Source organism: Neophocaena asiaeorientalis, unplaced genomic scaffold (genome assembly GCF_003031525.2).
Source record: "Neophocaena asiaeorientalis asiaeorientalis breed wild unplaced genomic scaffold, Neophocaena_asiaeorientalis_V1.1 scaffold192, whole genome shotgun sequence".
NCBI lineage: Eukaryota > Metazoa > Chordata > Mammalia > Artiodactyla > Phocoenidae > Neophocaena > Neophocaena asiaeorientalis.
Window position 1 is genome coordinate 4,958,942 of NW_020185326.1, and position 23,642 is coordinate 4,982,583.

General features: G+C 38.0%; 1 protein-coding gene and 1 pseudogene across 1 annotated transcript in view; both read right to left on the reverse strand.

The window, feature by feature from the left end:
• NCBP1 (nuclear cap binding protein subunit 1) overlaps positions 1 to 23,642 on the reverse strand; it is a 45,795-nt gene that overhangs the window by 5,654 nt on the left and 16,499 nt on the right. The window contains exons 5-20 of the mRNA XM_024734378.1: positions 22,583 to 22,690; positions 22,104 to 22,225; positions 21,081 to 21,150; positions 20,399 to 20,614; positions 15,251 to 15,348; positions 14,229 to 14,292; positions 12,606 to 12,716; positions 11,837 to 11,901; positions 10,402 to 10,464; positions 10,093 to 10,167; positions 7,852 to 7,955; positions 5,542 to 5,664; positions 4,465 to 4,567; positions 3,263 to 3,356; positions 2,448 to 2,551; positions 393 to 507 (exon numbers count right to left, since the gene is read on the reverse strand). Of these exons, the coding sequence (XP_024590146.1) occupies positions 393 to 507; positions 2,448 to 2,551; positions 3,263 to 3,356; positions 4,465 to 4,567; positions 5,542 to 5,664; positions 7,852 to 7,955; positions 10,093 to 10,167; positions 10,402 to 10,464; positions 11,837 to 11,901; positions 12,606 to 12,716; positions 14,229 to 14,292; positions 15,251 to 15,348; positions 20,399 to 20,614; positions 21,081 to 21,150; positions 22,104 to 22,225; positions 22,583 to 22,690 (1,635 nt within the window). The remainder of the gene's footprint in view (positions 1 to 392; positions 508 to 2,447; positions 2,552 to 3,262; positions 3,357 to 4,464; positions 4,568 to 5,541; positions 5,665 to 7,851; positions 7,956 to 10,092; positions 10,168 to 10,401; positions 10,465 to 11,836; positions 11,902 to 12,605; positions 12,717 to 14,228; positions 14,293 to 15,250; positions 15,349 to 20,398; positions 20,615 to 21,080; positions 21,151 to 22,103; positions 22,226 to 22,582; positions 22,691 to 23,642) is intronic.
• On the reverse strand, positions 16,415 to 18,387 carry LOC112392611 (ras GTPase-activating protein-binding protein 1 pseudogene; annotated as a pseudogene).

Consider the following 23,642-nt stretch of genomic DNA (forward strand, 5'->3'; position numbering starts at 1 on the left):
TATCTTATAGGCCTGGGAGTGACCCCCCCACTACCCCCAACCTTACCGGGGGAGTGGTGAACACGGACAATCTTCTCCCTCTTCCCCTCTTGCATCAGAAACTCTTATAGAAACACAAGTGTCCTCCTTCCTTCTCCTCCCTTTTTGGGAAGGCAAACATGAAACTGATCCAGAGATGGTGAACTATGGAGAAGTGAGGTTTGTGGCTTCCTAAACAGGTTCACCGTGCAGAACGAGAGAACAGCAGACCCCAGGTCTGTCCCTTCCTCCACTTCTACAAACAGCTCTGCATGATTTGGTCTCGAAAAAGTAAGTTCCCATCAAGGTAATGAATATTCGCAAAAGTTTCTGGTATACTTTCTTTGACCATTTACAATCAACACAAGACTTACCCGTTTATGTTGCCTTGCGAGTTTTTCTTTAGCCTCTTCTAGCTCCTTCTGGATCTTAAGAACGTGTTTGTTCATCTTACGAATTGTGGAGTGCAAGATTTCCCAAACAAACAATCTTAAAGTAATAAGGCATTTGATTACTATATGTTAAACTCTACTCATAGAAAATAAGACCTCTCAACTTTTATAACCTACTCATTCTTCAGGTTTTGTATAGCCTTCTGTTTTGTTTGTTTTTTTTTTTGCGGTACGCGGGCCTCTTACTGTTGTGGCCTCTCCCTGTTGCAGAGCACAGGCTCAGCGGCCATGGCTCACGGGCCCAGCCGCTCCACGGCATGTGGGATCTTCCCGGACCGGGGCACGAACCTGTGTCCCCTGCATCGGCAGGCGGACTCTCAACCACTGCGCCACCAGGGAAGCCCTAGCCTTCTGTTATTTAGGCAGACAGAATAAGGCATATCTCTCCAGCAACAATTACGATTTTTCTTGTATTGTCAACTGTGCAGAACATCTAGCTCCACCCATTACTCAGGTGAGCTTCCTGAAGGCAATATTGGGTCCTTGTCATTTTTCTTATTTCCATCCCCTACTAGACACACATAGAAGGTATGTGTACATATTCAATGAAATGGCAAACCAGAAAAAACAGGTTAGGAACAAAAATACATTTTCTCTCTTCTAAATGTAAACACTATTGCAGCTTGAAATGGAAACAATCAGGCTCATTTGCATGGTTTATACTGTTGATATTTAACTAGCACAAACTCAGCCAATTCTCTTGACACATTTAAGAATCTCATTAGTTGATAATAGCTATCAACTGCTAGGCTTTTAAGAATGAGATATTTATGTCAACTACTTGCTCAAATACCAGGATCACCTGTAAGTGCTTTAGATGTTTGTTGCATAAATATGCATGTGCTTTTTAAGTAGCTTCTTAACTGCTTGTATGTCTATACATTTGGTCTCCTAACCCCAGGATATACAGCACAGAAGAGTACAGAAGAGTACTTTTTTCTACAGATTTTGATCTGGACAATGACAGTTAAAGTGGAAGGTAATAAACCAATCATTTCATAAAACTCAAGGTCTAGAATGTTAGCAGATAGGATAAAAGAGCACAGTACTTTAACTCTGGAAGGGGTGGTCAAGGAAGGCTTTGCAGAGTTAGAGTTGCAGATGTAAATCATTCAGGATAATGGCTAACACCTACTTGAGTTGTCAGTTTTCTGAGATTTTGCAAATCTGAGAATGGTCTGATGTTGCCTTCATTTGTGAGTACCTACTTGGCTGGTATGATAACCTCAGACCACATTCTTTCACCCTAAGGATTCAGTTTATTTCAGACTAGTGTCCTCTGCCAATAACATACAATGAAGAGGATAAAGGTTGTGATGGATATTTATGTCTTTGCAAGTAATTTTCCTTTGTTTCCTGTTTTGTGTCAGCTCTTGCTGTCCCAGTCCTGATCAGTTATAAAGCCTATGGACTCAACTTCATGTATAAGAACCAAACTTAATGAAAAGCCTCTTTCCTTTAGGAGAAATGAGTCTAGAATGAATCTTCTGTGTATTAAATCAAGGACTTTTATGACTGAGGTGAGACCTCCCTTCCCCAGGGGCATTCAGGTGCCCACCAGGCTTTCCTCAGTCCCTCCATGATGTGTAATCTATGACAGACTGTGATTTCTACCAGTTCCGGGGGTGCATTTCAGGTCCCCAGTGGAGCTGGAACTCCTGCCCATGTCCCATTGTCTAGTTGAGACCCTGACATACAGCCTGATCTTCCCTCCCAATAGTTTGGATCCTTTATAAGCATTTCTCCTTGATTGGCTGAGTCCTAATTCAACTTACGTATATCCCTAAGAGACACTGCAGCCGGACTGGCTGTGTGGATTTCCATTGTGCAAGAATCTTTGCCAAGTCCAATCCTACCAGATTGGACCATTATATTAATATCAACCTGGTTTGGATCAGAATTTGGAGCTCATGTATAAGGGACCACATGTAAACTAATTCTTAGAGAACAGGAACTTTGTAAAATAATCCGTATTACCTAGTAAAGTCACGAGATAGTTCTGAAGAGAAGATCCAATTTGCTACTGCAGCACAGTCAACAATCTGTGTACGAATCATCTTATCTACTAGTACAGCAATCATCTACAATCAGAGAAAATAAATTATTAGGGTAAATCACACTTATATGTAGGCCACGATAATCCCACTGCTGCAAAACTGAAGTTCATTTTCAGTGGCTATGGAACTGAACAATTTAACCATTAGGTCTTAAGATTTATTTTGCCTTCTGCTTGGCTCTGGTACTTATTTTAAGAATACAAGAACACAAAGATTGAGCAAAAAGAAAAACTCTGAATATTAACTTAACAATGTTTCTTTAAATTTCAGATGATATATACAAAATATATAATTTCCATCGAATCTTAAAATTTAGAAATACAAGATAGTTTTATCACAAAAGTCTTAATATAACTCTGAAATTTATTTTAATGCCTGTTTATAATACATGGTATGATAATAGTGTATCGAGATTTGACAAATCTGGAGCTTGTTTTTTAGAAACTGGCTAGACTAGATAACTCTTTCCTACCCAACTGGAGAACGTCCAAGAAATAAGCATTCTCATTAAATACTTAAAATGCACTGAGATATTACAATACCAAACCAAATCATAACACTTGCTCTTTAAAGAATGACTCAAACATCATTACTTTTTCATAGCACTAAAATTACAGATTTAAAAACTGTTCTATAGGCAAGAGTCAAATTTCATGTTCTGCAAACTGAAGCGACGGTATTAACTGCCTTATTTTTATACCTGTACAATCAGCACCTCAATATGTCTTAATTTACCTGTGGATGGTTCCGCCAGACCTCAAACATGACTCTTAGAACATGTAATTTTCCTTCATCACTTTCAGCTAGGGTTTTGAAGACTTCATGAAACCTTTTGATAGTGGGGGGAAAAACACCACATACAAACTTATTAAACATTTTAATATTTTCAAAGCCTTTACAGTGCTACTCAGTTTACAGCACAATATATAAATGCAAAATAACCAAACTTTTAGTTAACCATTAAGGATATAAAAGGTATGACTAGGATTTCAGTTTGTATGGAATTTGTCATAAAATCTTAGGAAAATTATACTATCATTAGCCTAGGACTATAGTTTACTGTGGATCTATAGATGAGGGCTAAGGAACTGTCTCCAAACACAGGTGCAGTATTCTGACTGTGCCTTCTGTGAGAATCCTGCAAGTCATATACAGACTTGGAAGTTGAGATGGGGTGAGGAGTCTAGTTTCTCTGTTCTTTCTTCATTTGGAACTGTGGGACGAGTTAGAAAGTTCTGTCTTTAGATGCCAACCTTTGGGTGGCTCCTAAAAATGTAGCTGGCTCTCAATTCTGCTAACCTTTTTTTAGGAAGATGCTTAGACAAGGTGGCAACTTTTTTTTTTTAAAGAAATAAATATATTTATTTATTGATGTATGGATGGATGGATGGCTGTGTTGCTGTGTGTGTGCTTTCTCTAGTTGTAGCGAGTGGGCTTCTCATTGTGGTGGCTTCTCTTGTTGTGGAACACAGGCTCAGTAGCTGTGGCTTGCAGGCTCAGTAGTTGTGGCACATGGGCTTAGTTGCTCTGCGGCATGTGAGATCTTCCCAGACCAGGGATCGAACCTGCATCTCCTGCATTGGTAGGTGGATTCTTAACCACTGTGCCATCAGGGAAGTCCCAAGGTGGCAACTTCTTGACTGTATATATGACTGTCCTATGGACCCAGGTTTTTCACTTGTTTCTCTAAAGGTTTATATGAAAAAATGTACATTCTATTGAATATATATACATGCAAACTGTGCTAACAGATTAGGAGCCATAGGATGGGGATTTTAGCTACCACAAACCAAAACCCATTGTATCAAATTATATGATAATACTGTTATTAAGATCTTCACAGTCAATAATTTTAGGTAAAAATCAGGATGCCATTGATGTTCACCAAACAAAGTCCTAAACCCTCAAGACAGCATGTGTGTTCTTGTTGTACTTACTTTGCAAGAGCACTGAAGGAGTGGCTGAATGACTTGGCTGCTAAGTGTAGCAGAGTCTGTACAAAGACCTCTATTTTCAATGGGTTAAAGCTGAATCCTTCATCTGAAAAATAGCCCACAGTAAGAGAGTTAGGAAAATGTCTTACGTATAGCAATTTTTTGGTCCCTTGCCTGAATCGCTAAACAGATGGCACACTCACATCCAAATACCAAGTGAGACATTCAAGCAAATGTCTTTGAGTACTAATAGATGATAAAAGACTATCACTGATTTCAAATACTCAAAATATAAAACTAAGCATAATCTTAATTCTTAAATTTTTGGGGACTGTTTCCCTAATTCTATATGATCCATTTCTTTTTACAAATACCACATAGATTTCCTTGTTCTTATCTCTCTACATAGTGGCAAGATAATAAATATAGTAAAAGAAAAAAATACAGTAAGCCCTTAACAGTTAGGTCTATGTCCTAAGATGTTTGAGAATGTCTAAATTTAACATTTTGAATTATACTTTCTAAATACATTTTCTTTAACATCATAATACAAGTTTCTTAAAAAATCTAAACAAACAAAATCCCAATAATAAATAACCCAAACACCATTAATGTTTTGACTGTGTCATTTTTCTGTGCACGTCATTATGTAACACATCTAACAACAAAATCTGCCCCCCAACAAATGGTTAACCTAGTTGTCCCAGTAGACTTTTCATCTCTTTTACTGACTTTTTTGTTTTAGTTATTGTAATTTTCAAGATGTTTTAATACAACATAAAGCAAGTCCCTCTCATTCTTTTTGTCTTATCTATCTGTTGATGATAAACTTATAGTTTAATTTGGAGAGAAAATCCAACTTTATAATATACCAAGTCTTTCTGGGCAGGAAACTCTCTAAAGTGAAAAGAGGGAACGTTTAAGGGAGAAGATAGCTGGGTTCTGGGAACAATGGTCAGGCTGGACAAGCCAAACAAATATATTGCTTTATGAGTATCCCATGAGATTTAAGAAAATTATGTTTATACTTTTAACATGGCCCATACAGAGTTCCATTCAAGAAATATTTAATTCCCTTACCATCATCGTCATCCTGGTTAGGATTTGGTACATCTTTCAGAATGCTGAAGATTTCATCATTGGTTGCTTTACTTTTAAAAGCAACAGCTAAACAGAGGGCAACCGAATGTCCAGGAAGAGAGTCTAAGCACAGAATGGGGAGGAGAGTAGACCAGGTTTTAAGACTATTGTTGCAATTAGTTAAATAACTGAGAAACTTTAAAAAAAAATTCTTTTCTTTTAAAATAGAGTACTCTTTATCCTAAGATCAATATTCTGTATAAAGATAACCACATGTGAAAGTTTCATTTAATAGGGCAATGGTTTTTTCACCTAAAATAAAGCATAAGAGGTAATTCTTGCCCTGATACTTCCTTAACACGGAGCTAACTGAAATTCAGAGTATGAGGGGTACTGATCTTCCTCAGGGATGAGGGTGAGGGGACACAGCTGCAGCTGTCCTTTGACAGTCCTCAAATCCCTAGGCCTCCGTAAGCTGAGAATCAATGTATTCTCTTTGATTTTGGTCAATGTACCCTTCCTCCTCCCTTTCCCTAAGACAGTGGAAACTAAATTTGGGTTTGAACAACGTGAAGGCTGCCAACTTAAGACAGATTTTTTGCTTTTCTCTTCTGCTGAGTCCACACACTTGAATCTGTGTAAGCCAGATGCTCATGTGCTTTGACTCCACATGTTTACTGGTGGTTAATACCTGTTGAGTCCTTACTGTATTATATTGTACTAGTATATACTGATATACTGTATGGCGTCACCAGAACAACTACTTTTAATGTAAGGTAGACAAAGAGGTAACAAAAAATCAATTCTGACATAGAACATGAGTTACTAAGCACTTGGAATGAATAAAGTCAATTACAACAGGTCACATGTGCTGTGTGCTTTTCTTGAAAGTGGGAGAGAAAATAGTGAAGAAAAAAAGAATCCTCTGCCACTGTGACGTCTACATTCTAGGTGGAAAACCAAGATATTCACATAAGAAGTAGCCAGAGAGCAACACAAAACTGGCTTGCGTTAAAAAATATTTAAAAGACTGGAGCTTGGGCCAGACCCTGGAAAGAGAACAGGAATCAGAAGAGAAAGGGCTTTCTAGAATGGGATAATGGCACAAAGGCAAACGCAAGAAAGCATAGAAAAAATAAAGAAGTGGGCCTGGCTGGAGTGGAGGTTCGTTTGAGAAGAACTGACAAATCATAAAGTAGGAATGACAGGAGGGCCTTAAGTGTTAGGCTGAGTTATTTCTATGGAAAAAAAGAAAGCTCAGTGTTCAACAAGAGTCTGAACTCTTTGATATCAAAGACTGTACCTTATGGTTCTCTGAGCCAGTACAAAGCAGAAATCAAAACTTGGCACTTACAAGTACCACATCAAGCTTTGCTTTTTCAGGAAAAGACAGTGGTCAAGAGCAGGGCTGCTCAGTATCTGACTCTGGGCTTTACCACTCAAAGCAATCTCACTCTCTTTGAAGCCATTTCCTCATTGTAAAATTTGTAAAATAAACATACCTATTTCTCAGAGTTGTTTTAAGGAATACGTGACATAGTAACATAGGAAATGTACTTAGCATTGGAACCAACTGAGTTTATTTCAAGGAAAACAGGTGTAGTCTGAGGTGCAGGTGGAGAACCAGGGGTACAATATGAGAAGGCAAGGGAGAGGAGTGAGTTTTAAGATGCAAAGAACTGCTACACAACACGAACTGGAAGGCTTCTGGAGGAGCTGTGTTCAGTGCCATGTGAAAAGACTAACTTGGAAACTCCACACCTAACTCTCTACCAGTGCTTACCAATAAGTGTGAAGCACAAAATGGCATATCAAATTATGTAGCCCCCCCCCTGATTTATAGTGCAACCTCAGAAATGATGTGACCAAAAAGTAAGAAAAGCATGTTTAAGAATTTACTTCTAGTGGCATACTGCTGGTCAAAATACAGTCTATGTGCACCTGAACTGTTACCAGATATCAATCAGTTCGAGTAATCTCCATTGCCATGACAAATGTATTTTCATTCTATTAAGTTCTGTCTATAAATTCATCTTGCTATACTTAGCAACATTTAAAATAATGTCATGGATATAACATTATAAACAATATTAAAAGAAAAAAGTAACAAGCCAGTAATAACTAAGTAAATCATAATAAACCTTCAAAATGACAGCAAATAAAACAATAGAGGTTAGTGAGAAATCACCTTTCAAACAGAAAATATAAACCCAAGAAGAGAAATAGTTCACTTTCTCCACCTTAGATAACTGACTTAAGAGAATACTTGCATTAGTACCTTTTAAAAACAGGATTTGTTTTATTACTTACTGCTACTTTCATCTCCATACTTGTAAATGCAGGTTGGGTTTGCAGGACATAGAGCTGAGAAGGTAGGAGGGACAATATCTAATATACGCTGATGGTAAGACAACCTACAATACAAATAAGAGCCTCAGAAAATATCATTCATCAGTTCCATTCTTCAGTAACATCCAACTTACCCAGAAGGTCACAATCTCCCAACACCCCGGACTCAGCTGACAACCAAGAAATAAAAGAGGACAAGTCTTTTAAACTGTTGTCTAGGCCAGCACGAGAACTCAGGCCTTCTTCAAAACTTACTGGTTTGCACTGAGATGTGGGCCACTGGGTCCACAAGCCTGGAGGCCAGGTATGTGGGGTGGTGATGGTGGGGTGGGATGAGGTAGAGGAAACCGTTTGTATGGTTGGGAGACTGGTTATATTGCAGCAAATAAATACTTATTGAGGCTAATGGGAACCAGGTTTCTTAATGCCTGCAAAGGTATTTACAAATCATGGCAAAGGGGAAGGCTAAGAAAAAAATGAGATGTTTGGTTGGAATTGGAGGGATACACACATCTAAGTGGATATAAAAATAGTTACAGATGTGTGTGTGTGTGTGTGTGTGTGTGTGTGTGTAGAAATACATTCACTACCCTTGTCCATCCAGAGGGCCTAGAACCAATGACACCCCAATAGCAACAAGCACATCAAGTGTCCAGACCTTGCTTCCTAAGTGCCATGCTCCACTAAAAGAAACTCGGACTCCTTGAATAAATAGATGATTTCAGGAAAGGGGCAAGGAAACACAAGATAAGCCTGGAATATCTTGTGCCAGAAATAAGGAAATGCTCAGTGAATGGAGGGGGACATTAAAGAAGAAAAAAAAGGACACAGGAGCCACAAGGGACTCCCAATGGACAAATCAGGGACAATCTGAGCATCATAATTAATAAAGACAGTAATGAATTAGAACCCACTGAATGAAATAGTCCCTACTGATATATAAACAGGAATTAATAAATGGGTGAAAAAGGAAAGCTCTTTCTTACAGTAGAATGCCAACTAATAAATGTAGAAAAAATAATAGACAAAGAGAATCATCACTTGGCAATTACCACAGTGGTGATAGATAAAAGTACAAGTTGTCAGTGGAGGTCTGATGAAGAACAGGATGTAACCTCAGAGTATTTCCCACAAAATATTAACTACAAAGGGGAAAAATGGTGAATTTAAGTTAGAGAGGCCTGACATGGCCATGTAATCAAGGTTAACATCTCTAGTGGTGGGACAATGCAAGACTTGAGTCATGAGGGCGCCATCAAGGCAACACAACAAAGTAAAGCCTACATTCTTTAAAACTGACAAGGACATGAAAGATAAAGAATAGCTGTTCAAGACTGACTGAAGAGGGCTTCCCTGGTGGCGCAGTGGTTTAGAGTCCGCCTGCCAATGCAGGGGACATGGGTTCGTGCCCTGGTCTGGGAAGATCCCATATGCCACGGAGCGGCTGGGCCCGTGAGCCATGGCCACTGAGCCTGTGTGTCTGGAGCCTGTGCTCCGCAACGGGAGAGGCCAGAACAGTGACAGGCCCGCGTACCGCCAAAAAAAAAAAAAAGATTGAAGAAAATGACAACTAAATGCTACACACGTTCTATCCAAGAATTCTGGACCAGAAAGGGAAAAGACATTGTTGGGATGGTTAGCAAAATTTCAGCAGCATCTGTGGATCGTATAGTGGTATTACTGTATCAGAGCTCATTTCCTGATTTGGAGAGCTGTATGCTGGTCATGTAGGAGAGTGTTTTTGTTTTGAGGAAATATACAACCGACCATTAAAGGATGCTTGGACATCATATCTGCAACTTGTTTTCAAAGGGTTCAGAAAAAGACCAATATAAAGGGTAGATTACATACACAGAGAGGGAAAAAGGACTAGGACATTAGAACAAATGTAGTAAAATGTTAACTAGGGAATCTAGATGAACACTATACAGAGCTCTATTTTGGCAATTTTCCTGAAATTTGAAATGATTTCAAAGTCTGTTTGACAAAAAAACCTTATTGGCTTAATTCACATAGAATCCAGATGGCATGGTTGCCCAAGTTTTTCAGCCTAAATCTTGATTACAAACTGAAAGGGAAGAGAGGTAGGTACTTGGATTTTAAAAATAATATTCTAGACATATATCACAAATGCAGAGAAGGGAAAAATACCCCCACAGAAATTAGAAGACCTAAGCCAAGGAGAAAACACAAAGAACTTACCTCATACATTTTTCTAGAACTTCTCTTACAAACTTTGGTTTGGGACTTTCTGGATCTTGAGTAAGACAATCTGACCTAATGAGGAAATATAGTTTTGTAAGTTCTTACACATGATCTGCACCTATACCTAACTTGTACTTAGCTACAAATAGTTCCCTTCTACCTAAATTATTACATTTATATACATACCAAAAAAACCCTAAATCTTTCAGACCGTGAAGAAGATATTATAGTTTTAAATATTAACTTTTTTAAAAAAATAGCAGACTGTAGAGAGAAGAAAGATATAATATACACAACACTGCTTACCAATCTTCCCAGCTCCAACGGAACTGGAAGTTACTTAGATGATGGGAAAACCAATTAATAAACCTATACAGAGAAGTGGGGTGGGGGGGACAGAAAAGGATGAATGCTTGCAATTTATAACAGGAACTTACATAATCCTTCAGACAAAACCCGATTTACCCCTACCTACAGCTGTATTTTCTCCTACCAGTTACCCTTTTCTGTGCAAATCCTGTAACTCACCTTCTACTTCAAAAAGTAACAGTCCCCCATCTCACTCCTCCTAACAGTGCTATCCTTTTTAAGTGAATAATTGATATGATTCAAGTGCCTGTTTTATATCAAGTACCTTATATATGTTTATATAATTTAATTCTCACAATAACTTCTGAGGAATGTATTATTTTCCCCATTTAACTGACAACGAAACAGAGGTGTGAGGTGTAAAAATAAAAAAGATTAAAAACGTTTTATAAACGGACGAGCCAAAGTAGTCTCTCATCATCATACCACACCCTTTCACCACAAACAACAAAATATACCATCAAAGCCCCCTTTTCTCTTAAAAACACATCTGATCTGACTAGATAGGGATCACCTTAGTAGACTGTATAACACTGTGAAATTTTTAAGAGCCCAATGAACACTTGCTGAATGAATGGCATAATAGGGATGCCCAGCACAACTGATGGTTTATTAATTAGACTGGGAAAAAAACCTCAGCAGACACCTTCTTAAAGCACATCCCTTATGTATCTATAATTTCAGTCATTAAAATTACTCAAGATAATAGGTCAACAACACAGGATAGCCTTTACTGATAATTTTCAAATATCGCATTTGAACAGTAGACATGACAGATTGTGGAAATGTTCAATATCTGTCCTGATCTACTTTGGAAAACTGACAGAACAGAGAACACCAGCTAATAAAGGTAGTATATAGACCTCACCCAGAAGACGACAACAGGCATGAAATTACCACAGCTATAAAAATCCAATATGGGCTTTTGTATAAACTGAGTCTTGGAGCTGTAGTTACATAGTAGCTAATTATTTTAGAAGCAGATACTATTCATAAACAAAAATACATATTATATAAACATAAATATACAGTATTAGACTCTGCTTCTACACATGGGTTAGCATAAAACCTATTTTAAAAGCTTACCTACCCAATTACAGAGGGAAAAGTGTAACCATACCAAAGAACTAAACAATGCAATTAAAGAAAACCTCAGTATGGGCATCATTTCATATTGAAAATTAAACTAGAAAGTGTAATGCTATAACAATTATGAGTTTTATTATATAAAGGATTTTTTGCGGGAGGCAAGAAAGAACAACCAACTTGGAAATTCTTAAAAAGGCGATTGTTTTCCTTATCAAATTCTTTTATAAAGTACAGGGAGCAGAAGCTGCTAACACTCAGTACAGAAATAAGGCAATTACTATACCTGTCTACACATGTAGTATTCATTGTGTCCAAACGCATGTATAACATTTCAGTTGCCTGTGCAAGCTGTGAATTTCAGGATAAGGAAAACTATACTCTCCTTGAAAATAAGCTGTGGTAGAAAAAATAACATTTCTTAGAAGTCTATATAATGACTAATAATGCTGAGCTTCGTTTCAAGTAATTGATCTTTGAGGTATCAGTGATGTACATTTGATCTGTATACACCCATGAAATCGAGATAATGAGCATTTACATCATCTCCAAAAGTTCCCCATTCTCCCTTTTTCCCCTCATTTATGCCCCCAAGCAAATATTGGTCTGCTGTCACTATATTACTTTGCATTTTCTAGGATTTTGTGTAAATGGTATCATATAGTGTGAATTCTTATTTGTTTGGCACCTTTTATTCAATATAATTATTTTGCAATTCATTCATGTTGCTGCCTGCATTGAAAATTTGTCTTTTTTTTTATTACTGAGTAGTATTCCACTGTATAGCTGTAACAAAATTTGCTTATCCATTCTGTATTGATGGATATTTGGATTGTTTCCAGTTTTGGGTTATTACAAATAAAGTCATGAACATTTATTCTCTTGGGTAAATACTCCAGAGCAGAATGGCTGGATTGTATAGTACACGTAATGTTTAACTTTTAAAGAAATGCCAAACTGTTTTCATGAAGTGATTTAAACCCACAAGCAGAAATATTTAATGATCTCTTAAAGTCAGGCCAAGGAGAGTACATTAAAAACAAAGGAAAGGATACAACTTGGGGTAGAGAGCCAGGCTGAAGTTTACACAGTTCAATGAGAAGTGTTGTGTACATCACATCAATGTGAGGGGGTGCTGGAAGTTGAAACAGCTCTGCAAAGATCACCTACAAAGGAATCACGAGTCAGAACTCAACTCAACAGCTATCTACACACTTCTACTATTAGAAACACCTCAATGTTCTAAAGTCTAACTCTATGGTATTCATAATAAAAAAAATTACTTTTTAACCTTTAAAATTATGCTCTTTAAAACACAAAGATCTACAATTGAATACTGTAATGAAGATTTCTTATCTCTATAACTCAATCAAATAAGAATATGCAAAAATTAATGCTTAGTTGATACTTCCAGAGAACTGCCCAATTTCAACTCTGGAAGTATCAGAGTTAATTCAGGGAGGTACAGTTTACTGGGGACTCACAGATCCACCAGAGTTTCATTCCTATAAGAAGTAAAAGTCCTTTGTAGACTCGGAGGATGGGAACAGAAGATAGTTATTAACTCATTCTACACTGTTACTATATTGGTATTCCAAGACTTTTTTGCCATGCTCTCGTTCACAAACTTGTTTCCTTCCTCTTTATATAATGCGTGGACCATCTACCTCGACTTCTAGAGCCTGGTCTGCATTCCTTCTTCTCACTCCCATCTCCCACACTTCTGTATGAATTTCTACACATTTTGCACATTTAAAAATATGACTTATGTTTTGCATTTCAACTGACATGTCAGTGAGTCAAGTTCATAGCCTAACCACACTCTCAAGTTCTATAAAGAGAACAGATGCAGCATTTCTAAGGAAGTACATAGGTATAGTATGAATAAAAAGTGAATCAAATGATACATAATTATGCTCACTTTGAGTATTTTAACATAAATGAATAATGCAACTGACAGTTTGGGTCAAGTGAAAACACTGTTTTTTGGGAAATAAATCTCTACAAGGTGTTCAACTACGCTACTAGTATCATCCTTCTGTATGACTTCAAATGGAATCAAAAGCATTATCTATTTTTTTCCACTTCCAAAACAACTGGCTCTTTTGATTTCTAAGAATAAATAAGGATTCCTACTTATCCCTACCCTGTGATACAGGAGTAGTCAGGGGTATGCTAGTAATAAGATACAGTATGCTAGTAATGCTAGCATACAGTATGCTAGTAATACAGTATGCTAGTAATAAGATACAGTAGTCAGGGGTATGCTAGTAATAAGAGGCCAGATAAACACAGTTAAAGGGTTATCTGCCTAAAGAATACAATATTTTAAAATATTTAAGCCTCTTATACATCTGTTAAGTGGACAATGTATTGACAGAGTTAGAGGTAACTTACATTATCCATGATAACTATTCATGAATGAAGATATACTATCAATATATAAATAAATTATAGGCAACTCAAAATTCCATTTGTACACTGGGCTTAACCTCCTCTTTTCTCTTTACTAACATGGCTAACAGAGCTCCAAAATTGAAAGCAATTTCCTCTCTTCTCTATTAATTTTCAGCACCTGCCAAGTAGCAAGAACAACAAAAAGGCCAAGAGTAGATTACACTTTACAGTGAACAGAAAGATTCTGAAACTTAAAAACAAGCTCCATTTGGAATGCATACCTCAACTATGTGGTAGTTCAAGGGGATCTTGTTCTTCCCAGGATAACTCACTAGCTGTGCAGCACTATAAAAAGTGTAATTTAAGTTTAATGAGTACACACAGATACATGAAAAACTAAATAAGCAGTTTCAAAAACAGTGTATGTAGATATAAAGGAAATCTTTTCTGAAATGTTCTAGATTTCAGTTACTTAACTACAGCACAGATTATTTTGTCTACTATAAGGAAACTCTTTAATGCATGCAAAACTCCTTGGAAGATCAAAAGGAGTGTAAGTGGGCTTCCCTGGTGGCGCAGTGGTTGACAGTCCGCCTGCCGATGCAGGGGACACGGGTTCGTGCCCCCATCTGGGAAGATCCCACATGCTGAGGAGCGGCTGGGCCCGAGAGCCATGGCCGCTGAGCCTGCGCGTCTGGAGCCTGTGCTCCGCAACTGGAGAGGCCACAACAGTGAGAGGCCCTCGTACCGCAAAAAAAAAAAAAAAAAAGGCATATAAGTAATAATAGTAAGTAAGTATATTCAGATCTACTAACTTAAAATGTTTTATAAGGTAGACCATTCCCAAAATACTATATTCCTTTCCATTTTAAGATCTAAACCAAAACTTTCCAAGGTTTCAGAAAATATTAAAAATAAACTTTTCCAAAGCTTGATGTCTAACTGCTAGGAAACAGCAAAACCATTAGTATTCATTTATTCCCACAACATTCATACCAAAAACAGCTTGCCATTCAAGTTAAGTTGTCCAGAGCACATGGCAAACATCCATACAAAAGAGCAGGCATCATATGCATAATACTATAAAGCACTACAGTACTATATAGCATCCAGGAAAGTACTATTTGAGGGTGAAGTGCCTCCAGAAAGCAAATCAAGTGTTTTAGAGATCGGTCTTAGCAAGACAGGGCATCAGGAAGAGAGGAAGATTTTCTTGCTCTTAACATACATTTTGCTCTTACTAAATCATCAAGATTGCTACTTTTTCTCCACTCTACTAAAAGTACCATGAAATGCATCTTACCAAGTCTTCCTTTCCTTCCAGTGGGACTTAACGATGCAGTGAAGATTCTCTTCTATCACAAATCTTTCCACTGAATGACTCCCTGGCATTACAGGACCCTGGAAAGAAAACCAAATACATATACTCCAGACCTAGACAAAATATTATTTTTCATTTATTCAACAAATATATCAGAGCTTATTATGTTCTAGACACTGTATTGGATGCTGGGGATAAAAGTTCACAAGTGTGAAAGCTCTGTATTTCAGCAAATTTGTTCACTTATGTCTACAAGAGAATTAGAATGTCAGCTATAGTGTTTTTTCTACTGCATCTGACACTGTACTATCCTTGCCCACTTCAAGTCTTAAATGAAGCAAACTAAGTAATTTTTGTGTATTATTAGTCCTATACAGTTTATTTTTATTTATTTTTTTAAATAGAACAAACCTAAGTTTATTTTTTTTATTATTTTTCTTTAAACAATCGCCAAGACTGGAATCAAAGATAAATAGAAGGCACAACAGTTTTGCTCCGGTTTTGTGTTATTCAGATTTTTGAAAATTTCTGGGGTCTTTTTGGTTTTTTTTTTTTTTTACAAATACAAATTAAACATGAAAAAACTCTACTTCAAAAAAAAATCTAACAGTTCAAGAAAAGCTTATCAGTTGCATTCTAGACATTTAAAACCTATCTCACAGTTTAAGTTTCAATGGTAAAAACAGGTTTTGGAACTGTTTTGCAACCACGTATCCAAAGAAAAACTCTACTAACACCTTTTATTCAGTTTTTAACCATACCAGAGAGAATCTAAATTGTCAATTTTTCTAACAGCAATTTTTCCACACCAGAAGGTAGTCATGACTCTCAAAGAAGAGACAATTTGGGTTCTTCCTGCCTTCAAAATGTTTATCAAATCCTGTAATTCTCACAGGCTTTTGAAACATGTAGAAAATAAGTAAAAAATATGCCAATGAATGAAACATACCAAATGTCAGTAATAAGCAAGACACAATCCTTTGGGGAAACTGTTAAAAAAAAAATCCAGTCTGTATATGCAAATAAATCAAGGAAATGCAGTCTTTTTTTTTTCTTCTTTAAAAATCAATTTTTCCTAAAATATCATTCCACAAAACTGGAAGTGAAGGACTAAAAGGTGGGGGGGGGGTGAGAGTGGAACGAGCACACACCAGTAACACAAAAAGTAGAACTGTACAAACTTAAGCAGTTTATCATAGACTAGGATCAGATTCCAAGATACCAAAGGTTGGCTGAAGAAATCACCATTCTGTGGGAGCTAGGGTTTGTACTGCTGCCTGAAGATCGGTGAAGAGCAATTCACTGCCTTGGAGCAATGCCCCTTCCCACTCCAAATCCTGGTTTCTGCACCATGCCTCCACGGGGTGGGCCTCTCATCCCACCACCCAGCCCACCTCGAGGGCCTCCAGGTCCCCAAAGGTGGTTATCTCGGCGATCCCCTTCCCGGGCAGCTTGAGTCTTCTTTTCTTCCACATTCAGACGGACCTCACCTCTGAACATGATGGGCCTGTTGCTAAGCACCTTCTGAACAGGCTCAGAATCATCAAACACAATGAACCCAAAATTGGGTAATTTCCCACCGCTGTTAATACGTAGCTCCACCACATTCCCATAATTTTGAAAAAAATCTTTAAGCTCTGATTTGTCCACCTCATGAGGCAGGTTGCCGATAAAGAGTTGGTGACTGTCAGGGTGTCTCACGATTCTTCGGGGTTCAACGTCACCTTGCTCACCAGCCTCACAGACTGGTCTAGGTCTCCTCTGGGGAGGAACATTTATTCGCTGTTCTTGCACCCTTTGATCCCTCTGAGGCCTCTGCGGTGGAATGTGAGATTCAGGCTTAGACTCTGGACGAGGCTGTGAAGCTGGTACTTTAACAACATGAGGTGGTATCCCAGTAACTGGAACAGCTCCACTGGGTGGAAGGTTCTTACTGGTCACAGATGCCCATGAAAAGGTTCTCAAGTCCTCCTGCACTGTCTGGGCTATGTCTGCAGGCGCTGGAGAAGAACTCTTCTGAGCATCCTCAGGAACAGTTTCTTCCAATACTGGCTCAGACTTTTCCTCTTGGACTTCAGACACAGGTTCTTGCTCTGGCTCTGGTTCAGGATCAGGCTCTGGTTCAGCAACAAGTTCTTCTAAATGTTCTTCTAAGTCATTGCTGACAGTTTGATCATAGAAAGTTCCAGAATCATCAGGTACCACCTCAGGTGTCTGCTGTCTTTCTTCAGGTTCCTCTACTTCTTCAGATTCTTCCTGAGGCTCAGTGACAAAGCCACCAAAGACCTCATCTTGGTATCTGAAGATATCATTATGAACATAGAACTTATTTGCAACAGAGCCCTCAGGAGCAAGGACAAAGGTCTGCATGAATCTCCTCAAAGCCTGGACCACCACACCATCATTCAGGGTGGCATGAGCATCGACATGACGGATCTTAGTGTGGCAATTGGTGAAATTTTGTGACATCACTTTCCTATGGATTTCTTTCTGTCCATAGACCGCATCTGCTGGCTTTCCATTTGAATCCAATCCCCCATGGACATAAGAAGAGTTCTTTCCACAAAATCTGTGTAGCATGTCTAAGGCCTGGTTCAACAGTGTGTAATACTGTCTCACAAATTCCCACCCGACCAGCAGGGGACTAGGCTTCTCCATAACCATTGCTTTGGTCAATTCAACCTCATCGGGGCATTTCGGGAGTAAAGAAGAGACACACAAGTTGCTCCGCACAGTGCCTGGCACACAGCGAGGGCTTGGAAAAAGGTTAGCTATTATCATCACTCAATATCCATGAACTCACTGCTGCCCCCTTACTCCCTGTAAAACCTAGGAGCAGCACTTCTGCTTCCCGAGTTGAGAAATTCTCAATGCACTTTCGTGTCCCCCACCCAAAGAAAAGCCTCCTCTGGTCTGGGTTAAGCTGGAGACCCCGCCAGGGGAGGAAGGACTCCGCGTGCGGGGGTGCAGGAGGGAAAAGCTACCGAGCCGGCCGCACGGGGCCCCAGGCCCCCGAGATCACCCTGGGGCCCAGGCCGCGGCTTGCTCTCGCCCGTTGTGGCCATTACAGTTTATTTTTTGAAACCATGGGACTGGATTACTTCTATAAAAAACATGGAGAGAGGGAAAATTTTGTCTCGAACACTATGTAGACATAAAAAAATCATGTATGCATTGAAAGATATCCACACTATGCTGTTTTAAAAAAGGTTGAAGAACATTATCTACATGATATTGTTTAATTAAAAAAATATACATAGCAAACAGGTTCAATGAGTTTATTTACTTATTACTTACTACTTAATGGTGACTTTTACTTTAATCTACTTTATCATTTCTAATTAAAAACAAAACAAAACATTTTTTGAAAGCCCAGAACAAAAAAACCAAATCCTCTTCAAACAGATATTTTGCATATTTATGCTCTTCTGGCAAAGGATGATGGGCACATTACAGAGGCAACACCAATTAAGTACAAATAGTACAGGAAAAGCAAATTTTGAAGTGCCATTCTAATGTTCCCCTTGTACAAATAAATACCTAATCACAAAGATTCTAACAGTCTTACTGTAAATTAGACTTCCAATTATATATACTCTAATTAGACCATTACATAAAGTTAACTAAAAGCATTATATATGCAATATTTCAAGTGGGTAGCAAGTTCATAATTTTGTATATATAACCAATTATCCAACAACTTGTTACCCTGAGATAGAGTATACATACACTAAAATTTCCCTGGTCATAAGCAACTTTCCATAGAAGAGAGAAGATAGGGAAAGAAAACTCAAGTTTGACCTAAGGTGGTATCATTGGTTCTTATGCCAGTGGTTCTCAACTGGGGGAAATTTTGCCCCTAAGGGGACATCTGCCAATCTCTGGAGACATTTTTGGTTGTCACAACTGACATGCTACTGGCACCTAGAAGGTAGAGGCCAGGGATGCTCCTAAGCATCCTACAATTCACAGGACAGCCCCACAACAAAGGATTATCCAGCCCAAAGCACCAATTGTGCTGAGGCTGAGAAACTCTGCTCTATGCTGACTGGAATGTACTAAGCAACAGGTATAGATAGTACTTTAGCCAGGCGAGTTTCTTTTCAGAACCAGCCCAGTGATCACTGTGCTTGCTGCCTGGGCATTAAAGTTAAGACAGTCATGGGCTTCCCTGGTGGTACAGTGGTTAAGAATCCGCCTGCCAATGCAGAGGACACGGGTTCAAGCCCTGGTCCAGGAAGATCCCACATGCCGCAGAGCAACTAAGCCCGTGAACCACAACTACTGAGCCCATGTGCCACAACTACTGAAGCCCGTGTGCCTAGAGCCCGTGCTCCACAACAAGAGAAGCCACTGCAATGAGAAGCCCGCACACTGCAAGGAAGAGTAGACCCCGCTCGCTGCAACTAGAGAAAGCCTGTGCGCAGCAACGAAGACCCAACGTTGCCAAAAATAAATTTAAAAAAAACCCAAAAAAACAGTCATTCAAATGCAAAGGTATAAAGTAACTAAAGCACGGTTAAAATGTAAATTTTTATATCAAATGTTAATATCAAAATTATACATTTTCTTAATTGCTAAAGTATAACAGCTATCAACAACCTGACCTCATAATAAAAAATACATATATTTAAGAACTATAAAGTCAGCTTATACTAATCATTGGGATTTTTAAATTAAAAACACTTTATTGAGCACTCATAACGTGTCACATACTGTTCTATGCACTTTATGCGTGTTAATAATTTAATCCTCATTACAACTTTATGAGATATATACTATTATTATTCCATTAGGAAACTAAGGTAGGGAGGTAAATAACTCACTCAAGATCACACAGCTGGGCTATGACTAAGCCAGGATTAAAACCCAAACCTACTTGGCCTCTCAAACCTACACTCTTCAATTGTACACCGTGCTGTCAATTTACACTGCCTAAATATGATTTCTTGAATAATGAGGTGATACCATTCACTGAATTAAACTGTTAACTTCGCTGTCAATGACCCTCTTAGATAATAAACAACTCAAAATTAAAATGTCCCATAGGCATAATTCAAACAAGATTAAACCACAATTACAACACAACACAGGCGCTTTGAAAGGCACTTTTGTTGGTCATGCATGTACCTCAGGATCATCCGTGTAATCAAACATTCTGAAGATGACCCTTGGCATCGGGTACACCGAATCTTCAGTGTGAGGAGGTGGTGTGAAAGGAGGCAGGTTGTGCTGCAGTGCTTCACACAGGATGCTGTCAAAGGCAAGATAAGGTCTTAGGATGTGCCGCTCCTGCCAGCGATCCTTTTTCAATTTCTGAATCTGGGCCCAGAGGCAATCTAAATACTAAAGACAGATTAATTTTTAACAATTAATAGATATTTGGAGGCTAGATGAAATAACATTTTGACTAGACAAAACCAAAAATCTACTGCCTTCTAAAATACAGGATACAAAAGCAAGCTAACTTCCAATTAAATACAGTACTAAGGAATACTGCGAAGTTTCTGTTTTTGTTTTACTTATTTTATAAAGTCTGTCTGGGGCTGATACCTCTTATTTTTTCAAATTGGGCACTTAAATAAAAAATACATCAACTCTATGATATCTGGAATCCCAAAGAATAGGGAATGTTTTGATGACATTCTAACATTTATTAAAAATCCACTATATGCCTAGGACTATGAGGAGCTGAACCCCTGATATGAAATGTGAAAACCCAGCTGAGGTATACAAATGGGATGATTTGAAAATGTCACAGAGATAAGAATCTACTCTGTGCTTGTATCACAAGAGACTGAAATCAATTTACCTCTTCTTGTGGATGCGGTTTCTCCGCAGTCCATACTTGTAACATGGGCACATGAGTCTTCTGGCGTCTTCTAAAGGTAAGAATGAAAATCTACATTTAGGTTCTTAAAACATGAAAAGATATTCAGTTGCTTTCATAATTAATAAAATGCAAATTAAGGGAGTGAAACATTTTAACCTATCAGATTGGCAGATATTAGAATCTTTGATAATGTATTGCATTGCCAAAATGTAGGCAAATACACGGTTTCAAAAACATCACTGGAAGAGGGCTAACTGATATAATCTCTTTAGACGACATATGGAAGAGTATAATCTCTTTGGAAGGCAATCTGACTAAATATCAAAATTAAAATTGTTAAAGACACTTCAACCCAGCTATGCCATTTCTAAGAACTCACATCACCCCAAAACATATTTGTACATGCCACCCCAAAACATATTTGTACGTGCACATAAAGACGTATGTACAAGGATATTCACTGAAACACTGTTTAAAATAGCCAAAGACTTGCAATAGCCTCAATGTCTACCAACAGGAGACTAGTTAAAGGAATTATGGTACATTAAAAGACTGGAATACCATACAGCTGTTAAAAGGAATGAGGTAGAGCTAAATATCTTATGCAACGAATCCAAACTATATTAAGAGGGAAAAAAAAGCAAGTGTGTATAGAAGAACAATGTGTATACTGGACTATCATTTGTATAAAAAGGGGGAATGACATTCAAATGTTAGCATATTCATACTCTTACTTTCATTCTTTTGCAAACATCTATATATTATTAAAAAAACAGTACAACTTTTGAAAAATATAAAACATTTGAAAAATCATTTAAAGGTACCTTAGTGTAATGAGAAAGCAGATTTTTATCTTTAGACTTCCTTTAGCTTTATTGTAACTAAGTAGATATTAACAATATCCAAAGAATTACCTATTAATAGAAAATGAAACTTATAACAAAATTCTTCTGAAAAAACTTAAGGGGACACAAAATCATTACCAAGCTGCTGTTCCCTTACTTAAGATAGCTTTCAGTGTTGGCAAAGATTCGGTCCATCTCTGCATCTTTCTTTTCGTACAACTCCTTTCCAACCCAGGGCAAAGATGATAGAAATGCATACACGTACCAATCCCGGCGCACCTGAAGAATTTTTTTAAAGAGGTACATTTAAAATAGGTGCTAGTGAATTTTCATTCATATTATATTTATTCCTGAATGAAATCCTATGGATGCAATTCAGTAGGACTTAACAAAGACATTTGGCTCATTTAGAGCATTTTTAGATATATTAGCTTTAATCTTACTAGACAGAATCATTTAACTAATGTACAGATGTCACAAGAACCCACCATTATACCAGTTGACTTAACTGTTAGACATTAAGAATTTACAATGTGATAAATCTACTGTTAATCTTCTGTTTTTATTACTAAAGGGTTACTAGTGAAAAATTCCTGGTACTATATGCACGAGATTCAGCACAAGGGGTTTTCTTACCTGAGGCACATCTTCTTCCTGAGTTACACTTACAAAATTTTCAAACATAGCAACCATTGATGGGGCAGCAATGACGTGACAATTCACAAGATCAGATAAAAAACGGACCTGGTGGGGAGAACAATTTCTATGAAATCTAAATGTCCTTTATAATAATTATAAAACAAGCAATTCTGTAATGTTTGAAACCACAGTTCTGAAAAACTACAGCCCAAGGACCAAATCTAGCCCACTGCCTGTTTTGTTTTTTGTTTGTTTGATTTTTTTGTTTTTTTTGCGGTATGCAGGCCTCTCACTGTTGTGGCCTCTCCTGTTGCGGAGCACAGGCTCCAGACGCGCAGGCTCAGTGGCCATGGCTCACGGGCCCAGCTGCTCTGTGGCATGTGGGATCTATCCGGACTGGGGCACGAACCCGTGTCCCCTGCATCGGCAGGCGGACTCTCAACCACTGCGCCACCAGGGAAGCCCCCACTGTCTGTTTTTTAAGCAGTTTGAAAACTAGGAATGGTTTTTAAATATTTAAATGCTTGAAAAAAACCCAAAAGAATATTTTGATTCATACAAATTATATGAAATTACATTTCATTGTCCACAAATCGACTTTTACACAGCCATGCTTATTTGTTTACATATTGTCTGTGGCTGCTTTTGTGCTATAACAGCAGAGCTGAATAGTTGTGACAGAGACAGTAGGAAGGACAGGAATCTGCATTTATAGCTTTACATTTATACTAAACTAAGAACCTAAACTCTAATATTCTAGCTATTACAACCAATAATCTTCTTTTCTGTTTGGCTGTGAAAAAATTTTCGCTGGACCACAGAAATGGAAATTTATGAACAGATATTTATTGGGTGCCCTTTGTGTGCCACTGCTGAGCACTATTAAAGTCTCTGTCACATGGGAGCTCACAGACTAGTGGGACAAGCACAATCTCAACCCAGATGGATAAATCCTATACTAAAAGATAAATAAAGTGTTCTAGAAATAGGGACAAAGGGAGTAAGGGGAAACATCATATAGGAGGTAACAAGCGGGCTAGATCATAAAGGATGAAAA